Here is a 15,070-nt window from a genome sequence, read left to right as displayed (position 1 = left end):
ATAACATGTCTATGCATACTTAAAAACAAAATTGTACCAATTTTTGTTTGCCTGTCTTAAATTTCCCATTCCGTTCAACATTGGTTTCAATTTCTCCAAGAAAGTATACCTTATTTAAAGAATAGTAATAAGTTTTCACAAATTAACCAAAATAAAAGCATCATGGCTATTTTTTTGAAAAATCGGATGTATTACACTGAAGTTTACACTGGATTTTGCGAAAAATGTGCTCCACCTAAGGGATAAGATACTTAAGTCATTGAATTCATTGGTCTCAGATCAACCGATTCGCTGAGCCGGAATTTTGTGTCACCTAAACTTTTTTTGGGGAAGGACCTAAACTTGCTTAAAATATAGGAACATAACAATTTTTTCTACGATTGGTCTACCGATTTTCAAGTAATTTTGATCTAAAAAACTGTGTAAAACCCAAATTTAAAAACAAATTTGGTGTATAAATAAAGTTGATGTGTGGAAGTTGCAGAAGAGCAGAAAAATAAATAACACAAATAGCAGATTTTTTAAATTTATACTAATTAATATAATATCTTAAAAGTATACATCTTATTTTTATCCCACCACTTAGCGTCATGTTCATAAAACCTATTTTGTTTAATTTTTTCTGAGCCATGTTTAAGCATTCCATTCTATTCGACACTGAATTCATTTTCATAAGATAGTATATTTTATTTATACAGTAGTAATAGATTTATAAAGTCACCTACTTTATACCGTGACTATATCTTGTTGTATATCAATAAAGAATGTTTGAGTTGCACGAAATCTGATTGATCAATAATAATTGCCAGGTTCAGTGAAAAAGTTGCGGCAGCTCAAGCTTAGTTTTATTTCTAGTTAGAAGAAGCGAAGTGAACTTCCCCGGAGAACATCTAACTGACATAGGACTTTTTATTTTGGCAAATTGATGTCAGGTAATTTCAATTTTATTGGATGAGGTAAATTAAAAAAGAGTTGTGACCGTAGGAGAGGGGTAAAAGCACTGCTTTAGAGATAGAGGATTCGAGATCCCCTTAGGTTAGTCACATTGTTTAATAAGACCGTCTTGTTGTTTACTATGATCGGTTTTGTGAGTGTACCTGTGGTGAAAAGTGGATGGATCTTTGCTTAGTTAGTACCATGGGACCCCAGTCTCAATTCCAACAGCCGCAGGGCCGACATAAGGACCTTTGTAAAGAAGCGTCGTAAATTCATCGATTAGACTAGAAAACTGAAAGTTAGTACACCCTTTGACAGACTAAAGAATGTGATATACGCCCTTTGTAATAGACGTGACCATACATTCTAGGGGTATATCAGGTAATTTTTGAGGAGGACGGTCTGGCAACCCCCAAAATATATTTCAAGCCCTCCATCCCAAAACAAATAGCACAGAGAAGGGATAATTGTGATTAGCCATAATGGAGACCTCTCCCACACATACACGTATTTTTAAGCTAAGACAAAGCCTTGTTCTCTAGTCTTTCCCCTCGTCTTAAACGTTTGCTATTTCCTATATTAAAATCTAAGTCCCAATAAAATTAATTATTTTAATTGAGTGGTCTCTGTAAGGCTAACCATCGTTATTTTTATCCAATGATATTCCTTCTATGCCAAGAAATCCCACATAACTGCTGTAAATTAAGTATTTAACTGGCCTTTCTTCTGATAAATACTGGGCAGAAAAAAGGAAAATGTTTACTTTAATTTTTGTATTTTCTTTTCATATTTTGAAAAAAAGTCAATTTTTGTGAGTCTTTTGAAAAAAAAACACATGGATGATGAAAGTAGATATTTTTTTTGTCAATTTGACCAGTATTTTGGGGAATAAAAAAAAATATGTTCTGGAATTGTTATACTTTTCTGTTTTATACTTATCTTCAATATTTTTCTTGCTAAAAGCTGTAGTAGACTTTACAGTAGAGACTTGATTTCCAGAAGAACCGAAGTATCTACAACATATAACTGTTACAATAAATCTAATTACTCGAACACGATTCGATTGAAAGTACAAGAAAAGAAAATCATTCTAAAAGATAATCCAGAAAATCACTTGATTGTAACTAAATTTTTCCACTGTTTTTCCACAAATTTTTCCCACTGTGTTGCGTCATTTCGTCGTTAATTAAGAAAGCAAGTTATCATTGCTATTTCTCACTCAAGAGTCAGGTTTTACAATCGCCGCGAGTTTAGAAAGCAGCGGCATCATTAGGATTCGGTTGATATCTGATGATCGATATAAATTGATCATCAGTACATTCATGATCGACCATTGCTTTGTAATTTCCCAAATCTTCAATCATAGCCTCCCACAATGTTGGATTTCTTTACACTGCCAGAGACGTGACAGATAGCGAAAATGGCAGCGTCCTATTTATAAATCAAACAGTTCGTGGTAACGAACTGTAAGTAAGGAGCGACCCGGCTCAATAGTAACCAAAACTCTAAAAACGGAATTTTGATACCAATAGATACATCAAAAGACTCCAATTTTAATTCTGTTTTCAAATATATAAGTTTCATCAAGTTTAGTCAAATCTATCAAAAGTTACGCGCCTGAGAAAATTTGGCTGATTTTCGAAAAAGGGGGGAAAGACCCCCTAAAAGTTATAGAACCTTAATGAAAATTACACCATCATATTCAGTGTATCAGAGAACCCTACTGCAGAGGTTTCAAGCTCCTATCTACAAAATTGTGGAATTTTCCATTTTTTGCCAGAAGAAAGATCACGGATGCGTGTTTATTTTTTTTTTTTTTTTTTTCTTTTTCTTTTTCCCAGGGGTAATCGTATTGACCCAGTGGTCCTAGAATATCATAGGGGGGCTCATTTTAACGGAAATTAAAAGTTTTAGTGCCCTTTTTAAGTGACCAAAAAAATGGAGGGCAGCTAGGCCCCCTCCCACGCTAATTTTTTTTTATCAAAGTCACCCAATTAAAATTTTGAGATAGCCATTTTGTTCAACATAGTCGAAAATCTAATAAATATGTCTTTTAGGATGACTTAATTCCCCACAGTTCCCAGGGGAAGGGCTGCAAGTTATGAACATTGCCCATTGCTTACACACTGTCTTGGTTACTGGGAAGTATACTGACATTTTCAGGAAGGATTTTTTTCTGGTGGGGGGGGGGGGGCGGAGGAGAGGGTTACTCGGGAGAATCTTCGTGGAGGATGTTTCTTTGGACTAAGGGACATTTCTATGAAGGGGGCGCATTATTTAAACAACGATCAGAAATTAAATAAAAAAAGAAACAAATTTTTTCAACTGAAAGTAAGAAGCAACATTAGAACTTAAAACGAACAGAAATTATTACGTATATGAGGGGGTTATCCCCCAAGTAAATACCTCGCTCTTTAAGCTACAGTTTATTTTAGTGCTTTCAAAAGAGCTATCTATTCTAATTAAACGGCCTTTGCGATTCAGGGGTTTGTGAATTAATTTTTTTTTTACTTTTAGCGTGAAGAGCGTGGTATTGACTAAGGAAAGATCCCCCTCATATACGTAATAACATATACGTAATAAAAAAAAAAACAATAAAAAAAACAAGCGATACGGCTCAATAACAATCTAAAATTTTAAAAGCGGTACCTCGATGTCAATAAATTTATCAAAAGAATGAGCTTATAATGCTGATTCTAAATATATAAATTTTATTAAGTTTAGTATTACTCATCAAAGGCTACGAGCCTGAAAAAATTTACCTGATTTTTTAAAGAGGGGGGGAAAGATTGGTTACATTGGTTTCAAGCTCATATCTGCAAAAATCTGCAGCTTTGTATTTTTTGCCAGAAGAAAAATATACGAATATAGAAGTTCTTTACGTAAGTTAATTTGTAAATTGCGTCAGAACCAAATTTAGAGACAGCCATTTAGCAAAAGAAAAGTAAAATTCTTATGCAAATTTTGTTTACTTATTCAATGACGGTGAGCCAAAATAAAAGCTGCATTAATTAAAAAACGATCAGAAATTAAATAAAAAAAACAAGTTTTTTAAACTGAAAGTAAGGAGCGACATTAAAACTTAAAATGAACAGAAATTATTCTGTATATTAAACGGGCCGTCTCCTCCTCGACGCCTCGCTCTTTACGCTAAAGTTTGAGTCTGTCTCACAACTCTATTTTATAAAACAATAAAAAACTTTACCGTAAAGAGCGCGGCGTTGAGGAGGGGACAGACCCTTTCATATACGGAATAATTTCTGTTCGTTTTAAGTTTTAATGTCGCTCCTTACTTTCAGTTAAAAAAACTTGTTTTTTTATTTAATTAAATTAAAAAAAATTTTTTTTTAACTGAAACTAAGTAGCGACATTAAAACTTAAAACGAACAGAAATTATTCCGTGTGTGAAAGGGACTTTCTTCACCTCAACGACTCGCTCTCTATGCTCAAATTTTTATTGTTATAAAAAATAAAGTTGTGAGACAGAGTCAAACTTTAGTGTAAAGAGCGGGACGTCGAGGAGGGGACAGCCCCTTTCATATAGGGAATAATTTCTGTTTGTTTTAAGTTTTAATGTCGCTCCTTACTTTCAGTTAAAAAAACTTGTTTTATTTAATTTCTGAAAGTTTTTGAATTAATGCAGGGTTTGAATTTGGCTCACAGTACATGAACATTTAAACCAAATTTGCGTGTTAATTTTACTTTTTTTGGCTATAGGGCTTCCTCGAAATTTTGTTCTGACGTAACTTGCGAATTAACTTACGTAACGAACCTTTTATATTCGTATATTTTCATTGCGTATATTAGGGGGTTCCCCCCTAATCAATATCTCGCTCTTTTCGCAAAAGTTTAAATTTTGTTCTAATTCTTTAAGAATGACCCCTTAATCACAAATAAATAGCTCCGATAAAAATACAAAAAAAACTTTAGCGTAAAGAGCGAGGTAATGACCAGGGGGCAAACCCAATCATATAAATAACAATTTCTGTTCGTTTTAACTTTTGATGTTGCTCCTTACTTTCAGTTGAAAAAATTGTTTTTTTTTATTTAATTTCTGATCGTTTTTTAAATAATGCTGGGAAATCCGGTGCCCCCTTCATAGCTATGTCCCTTCCCCCATGAGAACTTCCTCCATGGAAAGATCCTCCCACGTAACCCCCGATTCCCCCCAACTACTAGAAAAAATCCCCCTGAAAACTTCTGTATACTTCCCAATAACCTTGGGCAAAGCTTGGGCAAAAAACATTGGGCAAAGCTCATAGCTTGCAGACCTTTCCCCGGGGACTGAGGGGTATTATAACTATGTCATCCTCAAAGACATAGTTATTACATTTTTCGACCATGCTGAACAAAATGACTATCTCAAAATTTTGATCGGGTGACTTTGGGAAAAAGAGTGTGGAGGGGGGCCTAGCACTTAAAAAGGGCACTAGAATTTTTAATTTCCGTTCGAATGAGCCTTATCGTGATATTCTCGGACCACTGGGTTGATACGATCACCCCTGGGAAAAAAAAACAAATAAACACGCATCCGTGGTCTTTCTTCTGGCAAAAAATACAAAATTCCACATTTTTGCAGATAGGAGCTTAAAGCTTCTATAGCAGGGTTCTCTTATACGCTGAATCTGATGGTGCGATTTTCATTAAGGTTCCATAGCTTTTAGAGGGCGTTTTCCCATTTTTTGAAAATCAGGCAAATTTTCTCAGCCGCGTAACTTTTGACGGGTATGATTAAACTTGATGAAACTTATATATTTGAAATCAGCATAAAAATCTGATTCTTTAAATGTATCTATTGGTATCACAATTCCGTTTTTTGGAGTTTCGGTTACTATTGAGCCGGGTCGCTCCTTACTTACAGTTCGTTACCAAGAACTGTTTGATTTTGTCAAGTTTAGAAAGATAGTACAATTTTATCGTTTTTTTTTATATTTTAATATTTCAAGCGACTTACCACCTGCAGTGTTCAGGCTCCATGGTCTTCAGAATAAACGAAGTTGTATAATCCACCTTACTATTTATAAGCTGTATAGTAATACATAGATTGGAAACATACACAGTTTATATACCTTTTACAGGAGTTATATACCTTTTGAAATTATTTATATTGCTACTACTGCTACTGTTACTATTAACAAATCACTGTGTAACTAAGGAGGCCAACATAGCTTTATACAAACCTCCTCCTCCCCCACCACCTATTTAAAGATTCACTCTTCACCCTTCGCCGTGAACTTTCAATTTTGTTCCTGATAATATCTTTCCACTCCAACCGGGGACGACTTACATTTCATTTGGCCCAAATGAAATGATAGCCCAATTTTTGGCAAATATTTCATCCTTCGTCAATACTAGCCATCTTAAGCTTTCTTCGAATATAACCCTAGAAAGTGGGATGAGACCACTTTTCTCGTGTAGCTTATTTATTGTTTTGTATACGGTCACTCAAATGAGCATCCAAGATAATCAATCGATAATTCCTCTGGAAATCTAAGATGATCAATCGACAATTCCTCTGGAAAACATTTAACGAAACTCCTCAACCCTTCGAAGTGCCCACTTTTCAGAATATTAGTTGACAGAAACATTTTATAATTCTAAAGATTTTTATATTTCTTAGCGAGGTAGTTGAATTTATTGTATTTTTTTGTGTGTTTTGCTTTATCTGTTCATTCATCTGACCAGAATTAGTGGAATTTTTGGGTTTTGAAACATTACTTATGTGGTGAAAAACTTTTTTGTCAATGGTACTTGCTGATACTATCGAAGGATCTTCACTTCCGATGTAAAATGCTGATCATTATTCAATAGTAAGTCAATACTGAGTAGAAAATTCCATCAATAGCAAACATTGAGCAAAAAATTTCACCAGTAGCAAATATTGAACAGAAAATTCAACCAGAGCATGTTGCAAAACCAATATTAAATGAAGATTCCAAAACACAAACAACCAGCAGTCGCAAGTGCTACGTTTGGAAAAGCCAAAACCTACAATTAGAAAATTGCGTTTGCAACACAAACATACTTCTTTCATTAGGAAAGGATATGTTTGACTGAAAATGCTTATAAATACTAATGCTTATGAATACTAAAATGCTTATGAATACTAAGAATGATCGCACCCCTTCCTCTCTCTCCGAAAGCTTACCATAGTGGCTTTCTGCTCAATCTCAAAGAAGAAAAAACCATAAAACAGACGGAAAAGGTAAATAATACTAATTCACCCTTTGCCGTCAAGGTATGGGGGAATCCAAGCTTGATTTCTGACAGCAATTTTCTTCGAAGAATTGCACGATTAATCGAATGTAAAAGAATATTCATTTAAAGATACCCAATTCTTATAAATTCAAACCACCAATCACCGTATATACTATAGTTAGATTTACATTATTTATCAAAAATTATTTCCTATTAATAATTGATTACTAATTGTCATAATTATTATAACAAAATTATTAATTAAAAAATACTAGTTAATCATTTATTATAATAAACAATATGTAATTAGTTATTGATGTAGTTTATGCGATTATTGATTTATTTTATTTATTTACTAAAAAACCTGTCACATGAAAAGACATAACAAACAACAAAAGAAAAAAAAATAGCCACGAGAGAAACAAAACATTTAATGTGACAACACAAAATAAATGCCAAAAGAAAAAAAAACAAAAAGACAACTGCACTACAAGTGGGCCTAATTTGTGCCCGGCTACTTTAATAGCCCGACAGTTAGCTAATTCAGAGTCTTTAATTTTGCAGACCCCGACCAAAGTACGCATAAGATCAATCAACTAATCAAGTTATGGATGTAATTAAAGACGTTCTTGTTCTTAAGAGTTGCTAACAAGGGTTCTATTTGCTACTCAAGGGCAGCTTCAGCAAAGAAATTCTGAGCTGTATCCCAAGTAAAGTGATAGTACCAGTGATTCAGATACATACAATTTTTAGTATGGGACCAAAACGTACTTTTCAAAATCTGGGTGGGGGAAAGTCAATTTTTTGTCGATTTTTTTTCATGGAAATACCAAATTAATGGCGTTTTGTGATAAAAAAAAGAAAGTATTTTTCAAAATTTAGGGGTGTAAATGCCACCAGCACACTCCCAAAAGGGGAACTCGTCTTTGTTTATAATTAATTAAAAAAAGAAGCTTTTCAGATGGAAGTCGAGAGAGCGAAGCTAAAGAGAGCGAAGCGAAAATACATTTATAAAACTAGCTTAAGTAAAATAACAAAAAATTTATTTCCTTATATTTGTAAAATTTGGAAAAAACAAGTCCTTATTCAGCCCTCAGAAAACTAAATTATAAGACTCTTGATCATTCTCTAATAAAGAACTCCAGCAAAAATACACAGGCCAAAATTTAATTTCCACGGGCTTTTAAATCAGAATGCTGAAAACTCCCAACAAAGGGTTTTCAGCTATTTGAATTCCAATGGGGCACTTTTCGTTTTGATCTTTCGCCATTATCCAGGGTTTTCAAGCTCTTCTTAAAAATTTCCATATATTAGTTTTTGCAATAAAATTTTGTTATTAAGAATTAACCAAATTAATAGTTATCATTCTGAATCAACTTTAAAGGACAACTCTTTCTCACTAGATAGTTTATTTTCAAAACGTATTTTATTTTATTTATTTATTTACTAGGGGCCTTGGTTAGCTCTTTACTACTTTTTAGCTATTGCAGCACCCATGTTTTTGTGTGTATTTTCTTTTTTATACATATTAATTCTTATATACCGCACTGGTGTTTATCTAATTTTTGTATTATATGTCAAATAATTCTTTGCCTCTTTTCAGATTGATAGATTTAATATATATTCAAGTCATGAATCAGTTTCTAGAGGGGGAAAGTATTAATGGGAAATGGGCTGTAAATCGTCAAAAGTGAGAGCAATCGATATAAAACCAGACGAGGAACCATCAGAAATCAATGGAGCTAAAGGTAAACTTATAAGATAAATTTATCAACAAAACAATAGGACCGTTCTTTTGCACTAAGATCTTGCATCTAAGAACTCACATCTTTTTTCAGGTATTTGCATTCTTTTAAATGATTTTAGCTCTAACGTAGTTTAGCTCACTGTTCCCAAGAGCTAGTGTGACGAGCCCCGTTTTAGGATTATACAGAACAATGGTGGGAGATCTTCGACGATATGCCCATCTTAGTTCTCATACTGCTGATCAGAGTTGAATGATAAAAAATGTTTGCAAAAGAACGCTATAAGATAAGAACGCTTAAGCGTTCTTTGTCAAAAGATGTAAGATCTTAGCACAAAGATGAGTAAAAGAACGGAAATCTTTGCAGAAAGATGTGGGATCTTAGATGTAAGATCTTAGTGCAAAAGAACGGGCCTAAAGATGCTCGTTGAGTACTCCATGCTTCTTACTATCCCTGGAGAATTCCTAGCACAACCTGTATGCATGAATGTATTTATATAGTTATGCATGTTTGTTTCAGAAATGGGACACATCACAGCGCCACAAACAGACATGGTCAGCAGATTGAACGATTGATTTATTTTCTAATAGCATATCCAAGCACAGCAATATAAAATTGCCATTGCGCAGGTGCGGGCAAAGGATAAAAGCACTACACATGACGTATGCCAGAACTATTCAATGGAGAACATAGGAACGTGCATAACTTATATACATACCTAGGCTTTGATTCCTAATTTTCTAAGAATGATAAAAACGAGTTTGACCAAAATATTTCCGAAAAGCATTCAGGTGAATATCGTAAACATCGTAAACAAAAATAGCTGGTTAAACACTTTACTTCTGGTTGTTGGAGCAATACAAGTTGTGCGTGATCTATACACTTATAGTTTAATGTATTTTGAAAGCCCTGGGGCTATAAACACAAAACAAGGGAATCTCACCTCCCCCCCCCCAAAAAAAAAAACAACAGAAAACAGAGTAGAAATAAAAAATGCATAATCTAGAAACAAAATAACTTTATCGAATAAACTTTTACTTTTTCAAACATTTATTTATAGACACAGCAACTCCAGTTATTGTTGTTGGGTTTCTGCTTTGAAGAATGTTTGGAAGCAGTGAATTAATCCCTTGCCAATATTATTCCCTGAAATCAGAAAGGGGGTGAGTGAATAAATGACACGGTAGCATTTCCCTGTTCACAAGGTTGAGCAGGAGGGTGGCCGAAGTTTACCCCCCCCCCCGCCCCGGCGATTACCCCCCTAGAAAATACTACCCCGAAGAAACTACCCCCCGGAAAATATCCCCACGGAATATACCCCCCCCCGTGGAAAATACTCTCGGAAAAAACACCCCCACGGAAAATAACCCCCGTGGAAAATACCCCCCCCCCCTCGCGGAAAATAAGGCTTTCCTAATTTGAGAATTTTATTTGAGTTTTATTTTTTAATTTCCGTAGGGGGAAGGAATTTTGGTACTTGTGTATTATATGCCACTCACTCAAGTTTACGCTGTGTAAAATTCGAGAACACACCGGTTTTTTCTTTAGTTTCTTCGTTATTTTAGAAATGACTTTGGGCTATAGATTAGAAAATTAGGGGGAGGGGGGAGGTATAGCGGGTCTGCATGCAAAGTGTGTTGGTACAATTATTCTGCATATTAGATAGATAGATAAATAAGTTTATTTTAAAGCCAAATATACGGCCATGAACACACTAAAATAACATAAATGAAAGGCAAAAATAACATAAACTTTGATCAGCGATCATCATAACAAACTTAAATGAAACACTACATTAACATAATAATAGTGCTTAATACTTGAAAAAAAGGTCATTGAGAAAAAATCATTTAACAATTGGAAAAAAATATTAAATGAAACATTACATCTACTTTATACTGGAATTTATTTTATTTTTTATTTTTTAGTTAACGAAATTTCCAGATACCTCGCTATTCTTCTGTAATTTTTTAGTGGCCATATACGTAAAGAAAATTGTTTTCTGACTTCAAACTGTTCAAATACTTTACCCTCCCCCCCTCCTTAGGTGCAAATATATAGCCCAAATTATATATTTCCCATTTATTCTGTGACTTATCTTTGTCTTATCTCGCGCTAAGCTGAAAAGAAAACTAACGAAGAAACCGGTTAGTTCTCAAGTTATACACGACGTAAACTTGAGTCAGTGGCGCATAATACACAAGTACCAAAATTCCTTACGGAAATTAAAAAGACAAAACTCAAATAAAATTCTCAAATTTGGAAAGCCTTATTTTCCACAGGGGGGAACGTATTTTCCGGTTGGGTATTTTCCACGGGGGGTATTTTCCAGGGGGGTATTTCCGGGGTATATTTTCCGGGGAGGGGGTATTTTGCGCGGGGGTATTTTCCGGGGGGGATAATCACCGGGAGGGGGGAAACGCCTAGAACCGAGCAGCAGGTTATACTTTCCAACAAAAATCAGTTGCAATTTTTACGTAGCTTTACGTCACACCCTGTGAGGGCTAGTGTTTTGTACTTTGGTTGGTTTTTACCATGATTTTTGAGGTTGATGACTGTGGTCCTCACAGTTGTACTTTAGGCGAGTTAACATGGCACATACATACCACAGAAAGTACACATGTCGTATCCTTACTGTTTCACTGAAATCAGCAAGGGCAGGTCACTTAGAATCCTTGGTGCAATAGCGTTGATTGTTGCACCGTAGTGTCAGAGGACTTAAATTAGTGATCTCAGGACTAACCCTTACATTCCATTGGATTTAGAAATATTGGGGGTATTATAATCCCCAAGACACTCTTCACCACTCGAAGACGATACCATACCCTAGCGGAGGCCAGTAGTGGCACTGGTGGCTCAGTGCCATATACGATGGCACCGGCAGAATTTAAAAACAATAAATTTACATCAACTAAAAAACCTTCAACCTTGACTCCCCTATACTGCTCCATTGCCAGAAAAGAACCGGGGAGGAAAAATACCTACAAAAGATGTGAACAAAATAAAAACCAAATCCCTACGCCTACCTCAAAATTCATTACAATAAAATTAGTCAGGGGGTTTTTCATGACCTAACTAACTCAAATGAGCATTAAAACCAATCCAGAAATATCATATCCAGGGAAAACCACAGTAGCCCTCATCAGCAGTTTGCCCGCTGAGTTTATCTGCTGATGACGGTAAATGTTTATAACACCCAAATATTAAGAGTTTTTGTCATTGTTTTTTACAATCTAATGAAAAGATTTATCCCTATTAAACGGTTATTTGTGCGTCATGAATAAGCAGTGTGGTCTTTGAAAATACCTACGAAGAATGGTTAATTTCCCGAATAATGGTCCTTTCATTACTATAAAATTTTGGAAGTAACTTCAGTGACGAGGGAAAGGTTGACATCCAAATAACAGGAAAATATGAAATATAAGACTGAACTGGGCTGCAGAAAAGGTAATCTAAGAACTCACCTTGTAAATATGCGTTTGGCGTCACCTTACCTAAAATGTTGGTACATTCATTTACAAAAGCTTCTTCGATAACGTAATACGAAGATAGAGTTAAACATATCACAAAAATTTCTGCGTGCACCTTTCTACAACGATGAACTCGACTCACATGGTCAACTCAAGCTAGCTTCTATTTTGTGATTCACGTAGTTAGACGGGTTAACACTATCCAAGATGATTTCTTTGGATTAAACTCTGCGTATTGAATGTTTATGTAATGGAAAATGTCAGGTAATGCCAGGTATAGTTGCCAGGTAATCATTTGTATTTTAAGAGGATTTTCCCCCTGATTCACATTTAATGCGCTCAAAGCGCTTTAATGCGCTCAAAGCAGTATATTCGCCGAATAAGCTGCTATCCACTTTCTTGGAAGGTACCCAGAGAATGACTCATTTCAAATAAGAATTATTCTTTGTGACTAAGACTGTGTTCACCAATTTCTGGTGTCTACGGTAGGGTATTTTCCTTGACTACATTGAAGTCGGCTATAGTTCATTTCAAAATATTTGGACAAATTTGAGATAAAATTAACACATGCAAATTTCTAGCAAAATATTTTCGTTTAGCTACAAATATAATAAGATTTATTATTTAACTCATGATTTAGAGGCTCATTTAAGCAGCAAGTTTTCCTAACTTCATTTTAAGTATTTTGAAAAATTTAATGATAATATGTTTATTGATTCCATGATATTTTGTAATTACTTACAAGTGATGTAAGATCAGGTATGGATAAACTTCCGAAGTTACCAGTAGCGGATTAATTGAATTCTAAAGGCTGGCGACACTTTAGCAGTACAACTTGGGCTTTGACCAAAATATGTTTTTAAATGAAAATTAATTTAAAAAAAATTTTCCAAAAAAATAAGTTTTTCAAAGAAAGTTAAAGAACTTCATTAAACCAAAAATGAGCAAAAATAAAGTCAAATAATCTACCAAGCGTGAAACTACCACAAATCAGCATCGATAAATAAATGAAACCCAAAACGAAAAGAATTTACAACAAATAACCGAATCAAACTCAAAACTAGCAGAAATTAACACGAGTAGGGCTCAAAATCCCTATGCCTTCCCAAGGCCAGAACAAAATTTGCACTTTACTGAAAAATATAAATGTTTTTATTTTTATAACTTTAATAAATCAAATAATATTAACATTTTGATTACAAAATATCAGCAGATGTATATTAAACTGACAATGCACATTCGTTTGTATTTTTTTCAGTAAAGTGCAAATTATGTTCTGGCCTTGGGAAGGCACAGGGGTTTTGAGCCCTACTCGTGTTAATTTATGCTACCTTTGAGTTTGACTCGGTTATTTATTGTAAATTCTTTTCGTTTTGGGTTTCATTTATTTATCGATTCTGATTTGTGGTAGTTTTACGCTTTTACGCTTGATAGATTTTTTTACGCTTGATAGATAGTTTTACGCTTGATAGATTATTTGATTTTATTTCTGATCATTTTTGGTTTAATGGAGTTCTTTATGTTTCTTTGAAAAAATTATTTTGTGGAAAAAGTTTTTTTTAATTAATTTCTGTTCGTTTTATATTGACATAGACTTTTCAGGGAAAAAGAAAATAATAGTTTAAATCTTTTATTTTTGTAAGACTTAATAGTTTGGCCTGCTATTTGTATGCTGGAAAATAATTTTCATAAAATAGTAGTGTTTAATTTAGTTTCATACCTCTTTCAGTTGACCTGAAATAGAAAAGTTGATACCATTCGCAAACAAATTTGTTTGCTTTCTTTGATAGCTTGGAAATACTTAAGCTATTTTGATTCTGTTATATTTTAAGAGCAGAAGTAGCCGCAAAAGTTTGAACATAATACCCTCAGTAGTTCTTGGGATACTGCTGAGATGCCTTATTGGGAATTAACATTAACACAGTGCATTTCGATTTAATCTTAAGGCAACAATTAGTTTCAAACAAAAGGGAAAATGGGAGGGTGGGTGTGGGAGGGGGATTAGTTGCCCTCCAATAACTTCAATCACTTTCGACTATAAAAAAGGACATTAGCCCTTTCTATTTTCAATCGAATGAGCACTTGTCGAAGTTCCTACGACAACTCCTTTGATACGAAGTTCCCTGGTCTAAAAAAAAAAAAAAAAAAAAAAAAAAAAAAAAATGTACTCATAATGATCTTTACTATAAGAATATCAAGCCTTCCAATCACTTTCAACTATTAAAAAGGGCACTAGCCCTTTCAATTTCGAATCAAATGATCCCTCTATTAAATTTGTACGACAACGCTTTCTATAAACACTTTATATACCCCCAGGGCATAAATTACAACCCTTGCCCTGAAGGCTCTGAGAGGGTTGTCATCCTCAAAGACCTAATATCCAGAACTTTCAACTACGTTAAACATAATTGCTATCTCAAAACTTTGATTGGATGTGTTTGGGGAAACGGTGTGAGGGGCATTAGTTGCTCTCCAATCACTTTCAACTAATAAAAACCACACTAACCTTTTCAATTACCAATCGAATGAGCCCTTTTGAAGTTTCTACGACAAAGCTTTCAATAAAAACCTTATATACCCCCAGGGCATAACTTACAACCCTTGCCCTGAGGGCTGGGGGGTTGTCATCCTCAAAGATCTAATTTCCAGAACTTTCAACTAAGTTGAACAAAGTTGCTATCCCAAAATTTTGATTGGATGTGTTTGGGGAAATGGTGGGTG

General features: G+C 34.4%; 1 protein-coding gene across 1 annotated transcript in view; it reads left to right on the top strand.

The window, feature by feature from the left end:
* The first annotated feature begins 864 nt into the window (after positions 1–864).
* Positions 865–15,070, top strand: part of LOC148949154 (uncharacterized) — a 30,005-nt gene continuing 15,799 nt past the window's right edge. Inside the window, exons 1-2 of the mRNA XM_089092850.1 lie at positions 865–932; positions 8,738–8,882. Of these exons, the coding sequence (XP_088948976.1) occupies positions 8,804–8,882 (79 nt within the window). The 5' untranslated portion in view covers positions 865–932; positions 8,738–8,803. The remainder of the gene's footprint in view (positions 933–8,737; positions 8,883–15,070) is intronic.

The sequence above is a fragment of the Artemia sp. Qi Xiang Cuo genome, chromosome 8 (assembly GCF_049724085.1).
Source record: "Artemia sp. Qi Xiang Cuo chromosome 8, ASM4972408v1, whole genome shotgun sequence".
NCBI classification, from domain to species: domain Eukaryota; kingdom Metazoa; phylum Arthropoda; class Branchiopoda; order Anostraca; family Artemiidae; genus Artemia; species Artemia sp. Qi Xiang Cuo.
This window is presented reverse-complemented; position numbering and strand designations above follow the sequence as displayed.